Raw genomic sequence first — 18,513 nt, 5'->3', positions numbered from 1 at the left:
AACAGTCACAGACCCTGAAAGCCCAGCCCCCCTCCCGGCCTGGGGTGTGGGTGTCAGGGCTCCACCGCCTTGGCTCCAGGTGACAAATTGTACCTGATGCACTGGAAGAGTGTCCCCAAGCGACGCATCCCCGCATATGCTTCTGAGGAGGGCGGCCAGGCCCAGGCCCGCCAGATGCCAGGTGGAGCCGAGCGTGTTTGCCCAGGCGAGCCAGGCTGTGGCCAGGGCCCTGGGTCCTGAGCAAGGCCCGTGTCTATGCTGGGCGCCCACCCACTGTGGTCCCCACGCAGCTCCAGGCTGGACAGACCTCCACACTCAGGAGGGACATCGCAAGACCACAGCTGTCCACGGGCACACGGGGAGAGGACCCTCTGAGACAGAAGTGCCAGTCCGAGCGTGTGTTCGGGGACAGCCTCAGGGACAGCAAGCCCCACTGCCCAGGGCACGGGAGCTGGTGTGTGACCTGAGCCTGCATGGGAGGACGTCGGCCATTCCTTAGCAGAGGGGCCTCTGGGGACAAGCCCGAGCACGGCCCATGGAGAGGGGCCTCTGCAGGTGGCCAGCTGTCCTGAGGTGGAGGGAACTCGACAGGGGACTCACTCGGGCCACCATCAAAGGACGCCCTGGAAGCTTCCAGAAACTGTCACCACCCTGAGACGCAAGGTGGGAAAACAAAAGCCGCTGGACAACAGGGCAGGCTGCCCAGGAAGGGCCCTGGGGACACACAGGGCAGCTGTGCCCTCTCCCGCAGTCCCAGTGTCGTGGGCGTCTACAACCCTGGGCTCCTGCGCCCCAGAGCCCCGCACAGAGGTGTCGGGGGAAAGGCGAGTCCCAGGGCCTGCAAGACAGCTGCCTGGCCTCACATCCTGGCTCTGCCTCTCGGAGCGGTGAGTCAAGCTCCGACACAATCCCATCCCGTCTGTCAGGGCGAAAATCACGCCAACTTCCTCAGCAGGGTGTTCTGAGAAGGCGGACGAACATCTCAGGCCCTGGCTGACCCTCAGGGGTCCCTACTCGGTACCACGCCTCCCAGCACCTCCGGTGACAGCTCTTCACGGCTTCGCTCTCTTGTCTCCTGCATCTTTGGAATATGTCACCTGCACCTGGAAAACCAGTCAGGTGCTGCCCAAGCCAAATCAAACAAGCGAGACTGTGCTTCCCGGGCGCCCGTCTCACTCCTTCCTGCACCGTCGGTGATCTGCAAACGCCCCGTCTCACAGCCTCGGAACCGACCGCTCTCCCTGAACGAGCCACAGCCTCCCCCCGGGGGCCCCTGCTGAGGGGAGCCCGCCCCACTCTTGGTCTCTCCATCACCTCGGCTGCCCGGCACCGTCTGGAGTTCGAACAGGGAAACCGAGGCAGCCACCAGGAGGGAAGGAAGGACTGAAAAGGCAGAGGGACACTGAGCGGCCCCAGACTCAAGAGGTGATGAGGGGGCAGGTGCCAATCCCAGAGGACAGGGGAGAAGGCTGCTGGTGGCCCAGGTGTGCACACCCAGCGCAGCGAGGGGTGCCGGACAGATGGCTGTGGCGGAGTCAGTGCTGCCCCCAGATCCCTTCTCCACCACCAGCACCACGGTCTAGCCCCTTATTCTCACCGGGGGACTTCGAGACCTGGAATGAAGACTACATTGCCCAGCCTCCTGTGCAGCTAGATGTGGCCAAGGAGATAGGAGTTGAAGGGTCAAGTGGAAGCTTCTGGAATATTCCCTAAAGACAGCTTGTCCTTCTTCCCTCTTCTCTGCTGCTGCTGGGGATACAGTCATGATGGCTGGATCTATACCGACCATCGTTGTTCAGGAGGATGAAGGCCACACACTAGCGATGGCAGACCATTTAACTAGATGGAGACTAGGTTGTGAGAGCTGCGTGGATCAGATCTGCCATGTCAGCCATAAAGTGCCTGCCCTGGAATACGCATGTAAGAGAAAAGAGTTATCTCATTTGGATAAGCCACTGTCATATGAAGTTCCTAACTGCAGGTCATATTTCTGACCAAGGGCTCAGCATTAACTCCATCCACAAGATTAGTGATAGTGCCTAAAGCCAACACACATTAATAATCAAGACTAGAGAGAAGTACACAACCTCTCGAACAGGGAGCAAAGCAGCCATGTGAAAAGATCAAGCACCCAACCTTGATGAAAAACAAAAAAAAACCCAGCAAACAACCTAAGACAAAGTAGCTCACTGACATCATAAAGATAAGACCTGAAATCCACATCCAATTCCAAGCACAGCCCTAAAGCCTCAGGCAGCAATGAAACATTACATTAGGAGCAGACAGCTACGTTAATGAGTTCTAACCAGTGAAATAAGATACAAAGCCAGAAATCAAAGGGACAAATTTATGAATATGGATCATATAAAATATCCCAGGGTCCTATGAAGGCTATATAAAAACCTCAGTGTTTTTCTTGATTATCAAAATAGGACTTAAACGTATTATCCTTAATAAACATTAGATATTTAAACAGCAATTGTGAGGACTCTGCTTCCAGAAAGATGGAGACGTACTTTTCCCTGTTCCCCCCACTAAGTACACCAAAAGTCCGGGACGTTACACATAAAACAGTCATCCAAGGCTCTGAAAGGCAGAGAGGAGGTGGCAGAAACCTCAGGACCAGGGATGGCATGGAGATAAGTCCTTGGACTTTCTTTTTGCCTCACATAACCCAGACTGAGTGCTGGGGATGTGGGTGGCCCAGAGATGCCGACAGGCATGGCAGTAAGCTCCAACAGAAGTCGGCTCTCTCTAATCAAAGGATCAGGATAGAGGCAGCCTCGTGAGAAAACTGCTATACAATAACTGTCCCACTCCAGGCACACCTCCAAAAAATCTGCAAACCTCCACCCCCCCCCAGGCTGTGAGGAAGCACCAACCCCAGGCTGGGGTGTCAGAGAGGCCATGCAGGGGACCCCTGCCTTTGGTCTCCCCCATCTGGTAACACACGGCACACCTCCCACCCTGCTCCACATTGTCAGTGAAGACCAAGGGCTTTCCTGCTCCTCCTTCCAAGTCAGAAGCCAGAACTCTCTCCTGCACAGCAGTAAGGAGGTATCCCCACCCCCATGAACCCCAACAGAGGCCCAGTGTGGAGCCTGGACTTACACCCCCACTAGGAAGTACTGGGGTGGTGGTCCCCACTTTCCCCTGCCAAGTGAAGTCACAGAAAACCAGCCAAAAAAAGAAAAAAGTTCAAAGAAGACACAGAGTCTCATACGTAATACCCCAATTGTCCAGGTTCCAATCAGAAATCACTCATCATACAAAGAAGCAGAGCAATCTCAACAAATGAAGATAATCAACAGACACCAAACGACAGAATAATTAGAATAACTAACAAGATTTTAAAGCAGTTGTCCTAAGAATGATTCAATGAACAACTACAAACATGTTTGAAAAAGTGAAAAAACAGAAACTCTCAGCAAAGAAATAGAAGATACAAAAAAAGAATCAAATGGAAATTTTAGAACTGGAAAAAAAATCTGAAATAAAAAGCTCAACAGATGGGAACAACATCAGAATGGGGAAGGCAGGGGAAAGCTTAGTGAACTTGAAGACAAAACAGTAGAAATTAACCAAACTGAAAAACAGAGAAAACAGACGGGAAAAATAATAGAAGAGAAGAAACAACCCAGACGTCCATCAGCGGATGAATGGATAAACAGTGTGGTCCATCCACACAGTGGAATACTACTCAGCTATAGCAGGAATGAAGCACTGACCCATGCTACAACGTGGATGCACCCTGAGAACAGTATGCAAAGTGAAAGAAGCCAGACACAAAAGGCCACATACTGTGTGATTCCATTGACTGATACAGGAAATGTCCTGAGCAGGCAAACCCACAGAGACAGAACATAGATTAGTGGTGTCTAGGTCTGGGAAGAGTGGATGGGGAGTGACCACGAATGGGTACAGGTTTCTTTTTGGGGCAATGAAAATATTCAAAAATTAGATTATTGTGATGGTTACACACTCAAAATATCAAAAAAACCATTTAGTTGTTTTGAACTTTAAATTGAACTTAATAGTACTGATACATAAACTATAGATCAATAGGCTTTTTTAAATTAAAAATAAATAACAACTATAGTGGTTTCAAAAGATGCTGTGAATGAGTCAGACCTCTTTAAAAATCCATCCTGTATCACTGAAAAGGAAATTTGCTTCCAATTGATAAATTTCCTCACAATGGGAAATCAAATTGTCCCATTTACCTTGTTAGGATGACAACTGAATATGTGCTTTGTAAACAGCTGTATGTAATTTTAGAATTATGACTTAATAATGGTATTTGGGGAATATCAGGGCCTTTGGAGCAGTGGCCTCTGCAGTCAGGGCAAGGAGGCTGATCTCAGGGGTAGGACCTTGCAAGCCCAGGCTCCCTGGCTGGGCTATGGGGAACGGCAGGAAAGGAGGCCCCCGAGGAGCTAAGGGGTGACCTTCAGAGGCCTCTCACCCCCCTCCCTATGATCACCAGCTCTGACAGGCTCAGACCTAAGGGTTAGACCCCGGTGGGGAGCTGTGATCACCTAAGGCTCCCAGGTGGTCCCTGTGCCCCAGTGGAGCAGCCCTTCCAGCTCTATCCCAACCCTCACCAAGCTGAAGGAAGACAGAGCTGCAGCTTACCCCTGACTGGAAAACAATACCTGTGCGCCCCACCCCCATTCGCTATATGAATGCCACCTACTGCTCCCCATCTCCCAGCCCCTCCCTGGCAAACTCCTACACATCCTTCAAAGCCCCAACCAAATACTCTTCCAATGCACGTCCCACCCCCCCTGCACATAGCATGCCCCTCGGACACGCCCATCCTCCAGTTGGGCCTCCCCACAGGGGCCAACTGCTGCTCTCTGTCTCCCATCCAGTTACACCACATCTTGCTGAGACCAGGTTCCCTCCATCCCAGGGTCTCCAGAGCCGTAGGCCAAGCATTCAGATGTGCAGTCATGAATGACCACTCCCAAAGGAATTCCAGTTGGGCCTCTCCCAACCCACTCAGGCACCAAGAGGCAAAGGGCCTCGGGGCTGACACCACTCATGAACGCAAGACTGGGGACACAGGGGCTGCTCCCTTGCATGTCAGTCTGACCTGCATAACTGAGATTCTGGAATCCCAGCTCCATCCTCCAGAATCATGAGCAAGGTTATCCTGCACTCAAGAGGAGTTTCTGTCCTATGGATGATCAGCTTGGAAAGGTGTTTTCCTTCGAAGTTTGTAGGACTCAGCTGTCAAACCACTGGGGCCTGGTGATGATTTTTTGGCAAACTTTTCATTACTGAGTCAATCATTTTAATGATCATAGGATGTTTCACGCTTTCTTTTTCTTCTAGAATCAGTTTTAGTAACTAACACCATTCTGGGAATTTGTCCATTTTGTCTAAGTTTTCAAATATTCTGGCAAAAAAAAAAAAAAAAAAAAACCTCTTAGTAGTTCCCTCTCATCTATTTTTAACCTGGCTTTATCCCTAGGGCGCGTGCTTTCCCATCCCGAATCATCTTGTCTGCTCTTTCTTCTTGGTCAGTCTCTCTAAAGTTTTTCTATGTCAAAGAACCAATTTTTGATGCTTTTGTCTGAAACTGAAAGAGTCCTGTTAAAAGACCCCTCACAGCCCTTTGGAATATTTTAATCCAGATATCAACCAACCCAAAACACCTATGTGAGCCTTTTTTTGTGGCTGAAGAGACACGAGGCTGTAAAGGGAGAAAGCGGGCCACAGCTGGTTTGGGGGGGATTCTGGGCTTTGGCCTCTGATCTCTTCACTCTGCCACCAACGGCTTTGTCACTTGCTTTATTGGCCTTCCCACATCATTTAAATTCTCCGAGCCAGCCCCAGTTCTCAGATTTACAAAAAGGAACCAAGTTTTTACATGCTTAACTGCAACACAGAGGCCTGAAATTAGTTTTAAAGATCTAAGAACCCAGAGGAGAGAACACCTTCCGATCAAGCACGTTCCTCTCTTCTGCCACAGCCCCGCGGGACAGGACAGAGTCGGGCAGCCCTGCGTAGGGGCCGCTGTCTGTTTTGATTTGGTGGGAGGAGGGGTCACTGACAACTTCAAAATATAGCAGAGAATCTTCTAGAAGGAGAGTGTGTCCAATGAAGCAGACAGGCCCCCTGCCCATCCTCTCCAGCCCCTCTGGTTCTGCGCGCTGCCCTGAGGAGGACAGAACGCTTCTAATATTCCCACTTGTGAAAACATTGGAGGAGGCCTTGCTCTTGGAGACTGGTCTGGGGAGACCATGCCTGTCCACGTCTGCAGGGAGCAGGGCAGGAGATAAAGAAACACTCAGATTTTGTAGCCAAAGCAGTTGGACTTTTCTTTTAAAATAGCAACTGCAGGGCTATTAGTTCTGAACCATATAGGAGGAGAGGAGATGCTCCCGATTTCTGGCACAATTATCACCGTCTTCTCAGTGTTGCTGCAAAAATCAGTGATTACAGGCACGGAATGCCCACGGGTCCTTCCTGTCTGCAGGTGGGTGAGAGGTAAGAGCTCACAGTGGCATCCTTACCTAAGACGGTCAGAGACTCTCCCCAAGGTTTGAGGTGAAGCGCACCCGAAAATCTACATAACTGAACCACTCTGCTGTACACCTGAAACTAACACAGTATTGTAAACCAACTAGGCTTCAATAAAAAAAAAAAAGCAACCGATCAACCTGGGCGAGAACAACGTTGGCATGAGATCTGTACAGAGTGGGGAAGGGCCTGCGCATCCCGTCTAAGTTACTGCCCGGGATTCTGCAGTGGGAGCCACGCTTCTCAACAGTTTCCATCGGCTGAATCCTGTCCCGGAACAAAAGGGTCCAGCAGCTGGGACAGGCAAGGGTTCTGAGGTTGCGTGTCTGCATTTCAAAGCAGGTCCCTCACTCTCCCCTCCCGCAAACCCTGGCCGGCCAGTGATGGCCACACAAACGCAGCCTGTCCTGCAGGTGCATCCCAGAGAGAGGACGTCTCCGGGGGCTCCGGAGAAACGCCTGCTTCGGGCCATGAAGCACAGTCTTCTCCTGCCTGCCGAAGCCTCCTCGGCATACCTTGGTGGACACTCATCCGGGGAGAGAGGAAAGAACAACCTGCCCGACTTCTAGGGCAAGTCCTACCTCCGCACTGACCCCCCCAACCTGCGTCTGACCAGCTCTCTGTCCTGCTCAGACACATCAGGGGCCCCGCCGCGCGGCCCAGCGCGCCACCTTCCGCTGAGGGCAAAGCCCTGCCTCCCTCTCACCTCCCATTTCCTTCCAGCTGAGGCCACAACAAACTACACGCCGCCCCTCGACCACCAAGCACATTCCCCGCCCCGTCTCACCGCTCATGCGCCTCCCTGACTCGGCCTTGCTCGAGGACCCCATTCCCAGCCCCTGCAGCCCAAACCCGGCATCTCCCTGCCTCCCCCCAGAAGCCAGTGGGGCACACCTGCCACCACACAGTGGTCCCTCTGGAGCTGGACGCCCCCCAACCCCCTCCCAGAACTGGGCCACGTCCCCAGCATCCTCTCCCAGAACAAGGATGCATCACCCAGAACCCCCTTCCAGACCCAGGGTGCATCCACCAATATCCCCTCACATCACCTAGGGTGCCGCCTTACTGGGTCAGGGCCTGGAGAAGACTCCGGAAGCGGCTATGGAACTGGATTGCTCTGTTACTTGAGTTGAAGCATGGAAACACAGACAAGCCCATATGGTCAGGGCGTCCCTCACCTGCAACTCAGGGGGCTGCGGTTTTCACACTGACACAGAGGTGTGAGTTGGGCAGAGCTGCCTGGCCACCTGCAGGCTCCCCTGGCCTGGCCAGGCCGTCCCCTGGCAGGCTTTGATGTACCGAGTGCCGACTGGTGCTTGAGAGCCCTGAAGAGGTGGCTGAGCCCCATCTGAGCCCGAGTGCTCGCCTTCTGCCCCCCAGAGAGACAGGGCTCCCTGAGCTAAAAACAGTCGTCCCAGCCGGAGGCAGGGAATAACCTGAGTGCCAGGGACAAGGCCTCCCAAGGAGAGAGTTGTCCTGTGATACGACCCGCGGGTTCCAATCAAAAAAGTATAGCAAGTCAGGATACTGCCTCGCTCCCTCTCAGAAACAGCCAGGGGAACTCACGGGGGTGACCCATCCGCACTTCTGTATTTCGTGTGCTCAGCTTTCCCAGCAACAGATGAAACCACAGAGGAAAATGATTGATACGTTGGAATATGCGAAAGATTGAGGTTTTACACAAAGAAAAGCAGAGCTAGAGGAACAGACTTGGGGAACACCAGCCTTTCTCGTTCAAACCCACAGGAAAGTCAGAGCATGAATGGGCAGAGGATCAGAACACGCGCTCCACAGAGAAATACAACCGGTAAACACGCGTGGAAAAGAGGCCACCGCACAAGGAACCGGCATCTGAGTAAACGGGGGGTACCAAGTTCTAACAGGAAGAGAGGAGGGAAGGAGGGACGGAGGAGGGAGAAAGTGGGTCACGTGCAACACTGGGGATACACACCAGAGCCCTGACTGCTGGGCCCACCCCAGCTTTCCCAGCCATGGGACTGGGCAGGCCTGAGAATCTGCATTTATGGCAGGCTCCCTCTGACACCAACCCTGTCGGCCCCAGGACCCCACTCAACCACTGCTACCCAGAGCTGGGTGTAACTAAGTATTACTTATAAGATAAAATGAAGCACAACATGTTTTGGAAAATATCCAGGACATGGAGAGAAACGACACTGTAATATTTGCATTCCTGAGAATGTAACCAAGGATACTTCAAGTCTATATGAATAAAGATGCTTATTAGAAAGAAACATTTTTAAAAACATGGTGTCTAAAAGTCAGATTCGGAGACCTGCATGAAGGTGAGGAAGCAGCAGCTGTCTTAGGTTACCTTTAGGGCACCAGTGGATACACCTGTGGGAGATGTTAAGTCAAAATGCAGAAAATAAAATTATGTATACACCAAAATGACAACGATGAGGGGAGAGAATGTGCATAAGGACAGAAACTTGAAAATACAGAGCACTCAGCTGGGCTGATGGGATTGGGTGACATTTAACCATTTTGCAGATTTCTTGCTTAAGAACATCAGGTCGGCGGTTAGAACTCAGACCCGCTTCTGAGCCTCCGTGAGTCTGGGCTTCCTCAGCTGTGAGACTGAGAAGCTCCTTGCTCTCGGAGCTGCAGAGAAGTGACACATGTACAGCAGCAAAGGCTAGGTTCGCAGCAAGCAGGAGTGCTTGCTCGGCCACTGTGTTCCCTGGACGGGAGTGTGGGTGCAGGGGGAGAGATGTGCACTTGCAGAACCCGCACATGCAGGCAGCAAGAGTGGCCAAACCATGGCCAGCAACCTCGCCATCAATAGATGGGACCCACCAGAGGGACAGAGGGCACACCAAGCATTCGAAAATGTTTTAAAGGTAGATGCTAGGTAGTCTATAGGAAAGGCAGCAAGAGTAAGAAAAGAAATGAAAGACAAAATCAGAGAAAGTGGATCCAGAGAAAACCATAATTTGAAAAGATACATGCACCCCAATGTTCACAGCAGCACTATTTACAATAGCCAAGACATGGATGCAACCTAAGTGCCCCTTGACAGATGAATGGATAAAGAAGATGTGGTACAGTTTCCAGATGGCGGAGTAGAAGGACGTGCGCTCACTCCCTCTTGTGAGAGCACCGGAATCACAACTAACTGCTGAACAATCATCAACAGGAAGACACTGGAACTCACCAAAAAAGATACACCACATCCAAAGACAAAGGAGAAGCTGCAGTGAGATGGCAGGAGGGGCGCAATCACAATAAAATCAAATCCCACAACTGCTGGGTGGGTGACTCACAAACTGGAGAACACTTATACCACAGAAGTCCACCCACTGGAGTGAAGGTTCTGAGCCCCATGTCAGGCTTCTCAACCTGGGGGTCCCGCAAGGGGAGAAGGAATTCCTAGAGAATCAGACTTTGAAGGCCAGCAGTATTTGACTGCAGGACTTCGACAGGACTGGGGGAAACAGAGACTCCACTCTTGGAGGGCACACACAAAGTAGTGTGTGCATCGGGACCCAGGGGAAGGAGCAGTGACCACAGGGGAGACTGAACCAGACTTACCTGCTAGTGTTGAAGGGTCTCATGCAGAGGCGGGGGGGCAGCTGTGGCTCACCATGGGGACAAGGACACTGGCAGCAGAAGTTCTGGGAAGTGCTCCTTGGCATGAGCCCTCCCAGAGTCTGCCATTAGCCCCACCAAAAAGCCTGTACGCACCAGTGCTGGATCGCCTCAGGCCAAACACCAACAAGGAGGGAACTCAGCCCCACCCATCAGCAGACAAGCAGATTAAAGTTTTACTGAGCTCTGCCCACCAGAGCAACAGCCAGCTCTACGCACCACCAGTCCCTCCTATCAGGAAGCTTGCACAAGCCTCTTAGATAGCCTCATCCACCAGAGGGCAGACAGCAGTAGGAAGAAGAAATAAAATCCTGCAGCCTGTGGAAAAAAAACCACATTCACAGAAAGACAGACAAGATGAAAAGGCAGAGGGCTATGTACCAGATGAAGGAACAAGATAAAACCCCAGAAAAACAACTAAATGAAGTGGAGATAGGCAACCTTCCAGAAAAAGAATTCAGAATAATGATAGTGAAGATGATACAGGACCTCAGAAAAAGAATGGAGGCAAAGATCGAGAAGATGCAAGAAATGTTTAACAAAGACCTAGAAGAATTAAAGAACAAACACCTAGAAGAATTAAGGAACTAACAAAGAGAGATGAACAATACAATAACTGAAATGAAAAATACACTAGAAGGAATCAATAGCAGAATAACCGAGGAAGAAGAATGGATAAGTGACCTGTAAGACAGAATGGTGGAATTCACTGCTGTGGAACAGAATAAAGAAAAAAGAATAAAAAGAAATGAAGACAGCCTAAGAGACCTATGGGACAACATTAAACACACCAACGTTCTCATTACAGGGGTCCCAGAAGGAGAACAGAGAGAGAAAAGACCCAAGAAAATATTTGAAGAGATTATAGTCGAAAACTTCCCTAACATGGGAAAGGAAATAGCCACCCAAGTCCAGGAAGCACAGAGAGTCCCAGGCAGGATAAACCCAAGGAGAAACACGCTGAGACATATAGTAATCAAACTGACAAAAATTAAACACAAAGAAAAATTATTAAAAGCACAAGGGAAAAATGACAAATAATATACAAAGGAACTTCCATAAGGTTAACAGCTGATTTCTCAGCAGAATCTCTACAAACCAGAAGGGAGTGGCACAATATATTTAAAGTGATGAAAGGGAAGAACCTACAACCAAGATTACTCTACCTGACAAGGATCTCATTCAGATCCAACAGAGAAATCAAAAGCTTTACAGACAAGCAAAAGCTAAAAGAATTCAGCATCACCAAACGAGCTCTACAACAAATGCTAAAGGAACTTCACTAAGTGGGACACACAAGAGAAGAAAAGGACCTACAAACACAAACCCAAAACAATTAAGAAAATGGTAATAGGAACATACATATCGATAATTACGTTAAATGTGAATGGATTAAATGCTCCAAACAAAAGACACAGGCTCACTGAATGGATACAAAAACAAGACCCATCTATATGCTGTCTGTAAGAGACCCACTTCAGACCTAGGGACACATACAGACTGAAAGTGAGGGGATGGAAAAAGATATTCCATGCAAATGGAAATCAAAAGAAAGCTGGAGTAGCAATACTCATATCAGATAAAATAGACTTTAAAATAAAGAATGTTACAAGAGACAAGGAAGGACACTACATAATGATCAAGGGATCAATCCAAGAAGAAGATATAACAAATATAAATATATATGCACCTAACATGGGAGCACCTCAATACATATGGCAAATGCTAACAGCTATAAAAGAGGAAATCGGCAGTTAACACAATAATAGTGGGGGACTTTAACACCTCACTTACACCAATGGGCAGATCATCCAGACAGAAAATTAATAAGGAAACTGAAGCTTTAAATGACACAATAGACCAAACAGATTTAATCGATATTTATAGGACATTGATCTGAAAATAGCAGATTACACTTTCTTCTCAAGTGCACATGGAACATTCTCCAGGATAGATCACATTTTGGGTCACAAATCAAGCCTCGGTAAATTTAAGAAAAATGAAATCATATCAAGCATCTTTTCCGACCACAACACTATGATATTAGAAATCAATTACAGGGGGAAAAACATTAAAAACACAAACATATGGAGACTAAACAATACGTTACTAAATAACCAAGAGATCACTGAAGAAATCAAAGAGGAAGTCAAAAAATACCTAGAGACAAATGACAACGAAGACACGACGATCCAAAACCTATGGGATGCAGCAAAAGCAGTTCTAAGAGGGAAGTTTATAGCAATACAATCCTACCTCAAGAAACAAGAAAAATCTCAAATAAACAATCTAACCTTATACCTAAAGGAACCAGAGAAAGAAGAAAAAACAAAACCCAAAGTTAGTAGAAGGAAAGAAATCATAAAGATCAGAGCAGAAATAAATGAAATAGACACAAAGAAAACAATAGCAAAGATCAATAAAACTTAAAGCTGGTTCTTTGAGAAGATAAACAAAATTGATAAACCTTTATCCAAACTCGTCAAGAAAAAGAGGGAGAGGACTCAAATCAATAAAATTAGAAATGAAAAAGAAGTTACAACGAACACCACAGAAATACAAAGCATCATAAGAGACTACAAGCAACTCTATGCCAATAAAATGGACAACCTGGAAGAAATGGACAAACTCTTAGAAAGGTATAACCTTCCAAGACTGAACCAGGAAGTAATAGAAAATATGAACAGACCAATCACAAGTAATGACATTGAAACTGTGATTAAAAATCTTCCAACAAACAGAAGTCCAGGACCAGATGGCTTCACAGGTGAATTCTATCAAACATTTAGAGAAGAGCTAACACCCACCCTTCTCAAACTCTTGAAAAAAATTGCAGAGGAAGGAACATTCCAAAACTCATTCCACGAGGCCACCATCACCCTGATACCAAAACCAGACAAAGATACTACAAAAAAAGAAAATTACCCACCAATATCACTGATGAATATAGATGCAAAAATCCTCAACAAAATACTAGCAAACAGAATCCAACAACACATTAAAAGGATGATACACCATGATCAATTGGGATTTATCCCAGGGATGCAAGGATTCTTCAATATACGCAAATCAACCAATGTGATATGCCATATTAACAAATTGAAGAATAAAAACCATATGATCATCTCAACAGATGCCGAAAAAGGTTTTGACAAAATTCAACACCCATTTATGATAAAAACTCTCCAGAAAGTGGGCATAAAGGGAACCGACCTCAACATAATAAAGGCCATATATGACAAACCCACAGCAAACATCATTCTCAATTGGTGAAAACCTGAAAGCATTTCTTCTAAGATCAGGAAGAAGACAAGGATGTCCACTCTCGCCACTATTATTCAACATATTTTTGGAAGTCCTAGCTAGCCACGGCAATCAGAGAAGAAAAAGAAATAAACGAAATATAAATTGGAAAAGAAGAAGTATAACTGTCACTGTTTGCAGATAACATGATACTATACATAGAGAATCCTAAAGATGCCACCAGAAAGCTACTAGAGCTGATCAATGAATTTGGTAAAGTTGCAGGATACAAAATTAATGCACAGAAATCTCTTGCATTCCTATACACTAACAATGAAAGATCAGAAAGAGAAATTAAGGAAGCAATCCCATTCACCACTGCAACAAAAAGAATAAAATACCTAGGGATAAACCTACCTAAGGAGGTAAAAGACCTGTACTCAGAAAACTATAAGACACTGATGAAAGAAATCAAAGATGACACAAACAGATGGAGAGATATACCATGTTCTTGGATTGGAAGACTCAATATTGTGAAAATAACTATACTACCCAAAGCAATCTACAGATTCAATGCGATCCTTATCAAATTACCAATGGCAATTTTTACAGAACTAGAACAAAAAATCTTAAAATTTGTATGGAGACAAAATAGCCAAATAGCCAAAGCAATCTTGAGGGAAAAAAATGGAGCTGGAGGAATCAGACTCCCTGACTTCAGACTATACTACAAAGCTACAGTCATCAAGACAATATGGTACTGGCACAAAAACAGAAATATAGATCAATGGAACAGGATAGAAAGCTCAGAGATAAACCCACGCACCTATGGTCAACTAATCTATGACAAAGGAAGCAAGGATACACAATGGAGAAAAGACAGTCTCTTCAATAAGTGGTGCTGGGAAAACTGGACAGCTACATGTAAGAATGAAATTAGAACACTCCCTAACACCAGACACAAAAATAAACTCCAAATGGATTAAAGACCTAAATGTAAGACCGGACACTATAAAACTCTTAGAGGAAAACATAGGAAGAACACTCTTTGACATAAATTGCAGCAAGATCTTTTTTGACCCACCTCCTAGAGTAATGGATATAAAAACAAAAATAAACAAATGGGACCTAATGAAACTTAAAAGCTTTTGCACAGCAAAGGAAACTATAAACAAGACGAAAAGACAACCCTCAGAATGGAAGAAAATATTTACAAACGAATCAAAGGACAAAGGATTGATCTCCAAAATATATGAACAGCTCATGCAGCTCAATATTAAAAAAACAAACAACCCAATCCAAAAATGGGCAGAAGCCCTAAATAGACATTTCTCCAAAGAAGACATACAGATGGCCAAGAGGCACATGAAAAGCTGCTCAACATCACTAATTATTAGAGAAATGCAAATCAAAACTACTATTAGGTATCACCTCACACCAGTTAGAATGGGCATCATATCAGAAAATCTACAAACAACAAATGCTGAAGAGGGTGTGGAGAACAGGGAACCCTCTTGCACTGCTGGTGGGAATGTAAATTGATACAGCCACTATGAAGAACAGTATGGAGGTTCCTTAAAAAACTAAAGATAGACCTACCATATGACCCAGCAATCCCACTACTGGGCATATACCCAGAGAAAACCATAATTCAAAAAGACACATGCACCCCAATGTTCACTGCGGTACTATTTACAATAGCCAGGTCGTGGAAGCAACCTAAATGCCCATCGACAGACGAATGGATAAAGAAGATGTGGTACATATATACAATGGAATACTACTCAGCCATAAAAAGGAACGAAATTGGGTCATTTGTAGAGACGTGGATGGACCCAAGGACTGTCACAGAGAGTGAAGTAAGTCAGAAAGAGAAAAACAAGTATCAGATATTAACACATATATGTGGAATCTAGAAAAATGGTACAGATGAACCGGTTTGCAAGGCAGAAATAGAGACACAGATGTAGAGAACAAACGTATGGACACCAAGGGGGAAAGTGGCAGGGCAGGGGAGCGGGTGGTGGAGGTGGGATGAACTGGGAGATTGGGATTGACATATATACAGTAATATGTATAAAATCGATAACTAACAAGAACCTGCTGTATAAAAAAATAAAATAAAATTCAAAAAAAAAAAAGATGTGGTACATATATACAATGGCCTATTACTCAGCCATAAAAAAGAATGAAATAATGTCATTTGCAGCAACATGGCTGGACCTAGAGATTATCATACTAAATCAGTCAGACAGAGAAAGAAAAATATCACATGATATCACTTATATGTGGAATCTTAAAAAACAATACAAATGAACTTATTTACAAAACAGCAATAGACCCACAGACATAGAAAACAAACTTATGGTTACCAAAGGGGAAGGAGGGGGAGGGATAAATTGGGAGTTTGGGATTAACATATACACACTACTATATATAAAATAGATAATCAACAAGGACCTAATGTATAGCACACGGAACTCTACTCAATATTTTATAATAACCTATGTAGAAAAAGAATCTGAAAAAAGTGGATATATATGTATGTATAAGTGAATCACTTTGCTGTACACCTGAAACTAGCACAACATTGTAAATCAACTATACTTCAGTAAAAATAAACACTCTTTTTTAAGAAAGTGATTTTTTGAAGAAAGTGGGAAAGGAAGATATTTGAAAGGAGATGGAGAGGAGAGAAAAATAGAGAGAAAGAAAAGGAAGATTCAGAAACACACAAGAATGGCCCCCACGTCGATTTTTCCAGTACTTCAGGCGATGTATTTAAGGGGAGAGGACTCTGAAGAGTCACTTCTGGGATCCCGGGGAGGTGACGAAGGTAAGGACACCAAGCTCAAGGGCCTCTTAGCACCGAAGACTCCCCATCAGCGCCGATGATGCTGGCGTGGGCAAACGTTCAGTGCACAGCCCCAGGAGACGTGTTCTTTATACTTGTGCATGTGTGTGCCAGCACACTTATACACACACATCCACACGCACGCATACACACATACGCACACACATCCACAAGCGCACACACGTGCACACGGTGTGTACAGAGACATATAGGCATGCACACACACAGTCCACGTGAATGCAAATCCACAGACATGTATATACCCACACAGACAAGCACACACACACATATACGCACATATACATTTGCACACATGCCCCACATATCCACAAACACACACGTGTACACATACAAATGCACACATGCATGTGCACATACAACACACACATGCCCACATGCACATCACAAGAGTGCACACAGCCTCACAGACACATATCTCCCACACACATACACCACCCACAGACAAAGCCACCCACTGATCCACACACATGATCTAAACATACACACGCCATCTGTTTCTAAGTGATATCCGACTTGTACTGTAAATACTAGGCATCATTATAATACCTATAAATGGAAATGTGTGTGTGCATTTTTACATGTACAGTCTTTACTTAATGCCTTGTATTTACAATAATAATAGCATCTCATTTATAAACCCATCCCATCCACCCCACCCCGGGAAAACAAGCCTGCACCATCAGCACTTTGGTAAAGCACAGGAGTCCGGGTGCTCCCGGCTAAAGGCCTCGCCCAGGGCTCTTGGAGCATCCTTGTGGCCCCAGGACCGCAGCAGAGGAAACGCCGCCGAGAGGGGTGAGCCCGGGACACGCAGGTGACGGTAGCTGGGGCAGTGGGAAGCCACCCGGCTCCCTCCAAGCCTCTAGGTCACAGGGGACGGTGCTGCCGCCCCAGCAGGCCTGGCAGGAGCCGGGCAGGGTGCTCTCCCTGCAGCCTCAGGCCAAGCTGCGGGTGTCAGGCTCACATGGTGCCCATCACTTCCCAGCAACTCAGCCCCTTCCAGCGGCACCAAGCCCAGCTCTCCTCTGCCTCCAGTGAGGCCTGCAAAGCCTCCTGGGCGTCTCGTCCACAGCCCCGTACCTCATGTCACCAACAGGGAAACCGAGGCCCAGGGATGACCAAGGGTGGCAGTTCTTCTGCCTCTGTTCCCACAGTGCTCCTCCGCAGCTGTTCCCTCTCCTCCGACCGGCCGAGGGGGCTGGTCCACAGAGACAGAGGGGCCAGCGGGGGCCTGAGGCCCCTACCCGACTCCCAGGCGGGCCAGGCTGGGCCTCACTCCCAGTGCCCTCGGTGGGAAGGCTGTGCGGCTCCGTGCCCCCCGCCCCGGGCCCCCCACGTCCCTCGGGGCGAGACCCCGGGCACTGACCTGCTTCTCATTCTCGTCCTCCAGCCTCAGCCGGTCCTCGATGCAGTTCCGGGCCTGCAGGAAGGCCTTCCTCTGGGAGCGCTCAGCCAGGATCCGCACGAAGACCCCGTACATGTTCACGCCAAGGAAGAGCAGGGCGTTGGCACCAAGCTGGAGGGGAGAGAACATTGCAGAGGGCTACACACAGGGGCCCAGCTCAGCAGAGGCTCCTACGCGTCCTCCGACCACCAGCCCATGAAATGACCACGCCAGCCAGACCCACAGTGCCAAGCCAGTTTCACACGGCCACGAGCCAGGCCTCATCCCTCACCCTGTGCAGGGGTCACCTGTGCTATAAGCTTGTCACGTAATGGAACAGTAGGAAAGGATGCAAGGTGTGTCCCCCGAAACTCACGTGGAAGTCCTGACCCCTAACCCCCCAGAGTGGGCCTGTATTTGGAGACAGGGTCTTTCAAGAGGTAATCAAGTTAAAATGAGGCCATTAGGCTGGGCCCTAATCCAACATGACTGGTGTCCTTATAATAAGAGGAGATCAGGACACAGACACGCACGGAGGGAAGACGATGTGAGGACACAGAGAGAAGACGGCCGTCGACACGCCAAGAAGAAAGTCTTCGGGAGAAACCAGCCTCCAGAACTGTGAGAAGTAACGTCTGTTGTTAAAGCCACCCAGTCTGGGCACTTTGTTACGACAGCCCGAGGAAACCAATACACCTGGAAGTTTTGAACGTGAAGACAGAGTGGTTATTCCCACAAAGGCAACATGGAAAGCTCTGGAGAGAAGCAGTGAAGGAGAGTTGATTAAAAACAAAAAAGAAAGAACGGCATTTGGGTATGAAGTGAACACCTGTGATGTATGTATGAAGATGGAGAAAACGCAGTGTCCCTC

At 47.5% G+C, this 18,513-nt stretch overlaps 1 protein-coding gene across 2 annotated transcripts in view; it reads right to left on the bottom strand.

The window, feature by feature from the left end:
- The window catches only part of ADCY1 (adenylate cyclase 1), a 126,983-nt gene that overhangs the window by 87,778 nt on the left and 20,692 nt on the right, over window positions 1-18,513 (bottom strand). For both annotated transcript variants that reach the window (XM_036863914.1, XM_036863916.1), the window contains exon 2: window positions 17,625-17,774. In XM_036863914.1, coding sequence (XP_036719809.1) covers window positions 17,625-17,774 — 150 coding nt within the window. The remainder of the gene's footprint in view (window positions 1-17,624; window positions 17,775-18,513) is intronic.

The sequence above is a fragment of the Balaenoptera musculus genome, chromosome 9 (genome assembly GCF_009873245.2).
Source record: "Balaenoptera musculus isolate JJ_BM4_2016_0621 chromosome 9, mBalMus1.pri.v3, whole genome shotgun sequence".
In the NCBI taxonomy this organism is placed as follows: domain Eukaryota; kingdom Metazoa; phylum Chordata; class Mammalia; order Artiodactyla; family Balaenopteridae; genus Balaenoptera; species Balaenoptera musculus.
This window is presented reverse-complemented; position numbering and strand designations above follow the sequence as displayed.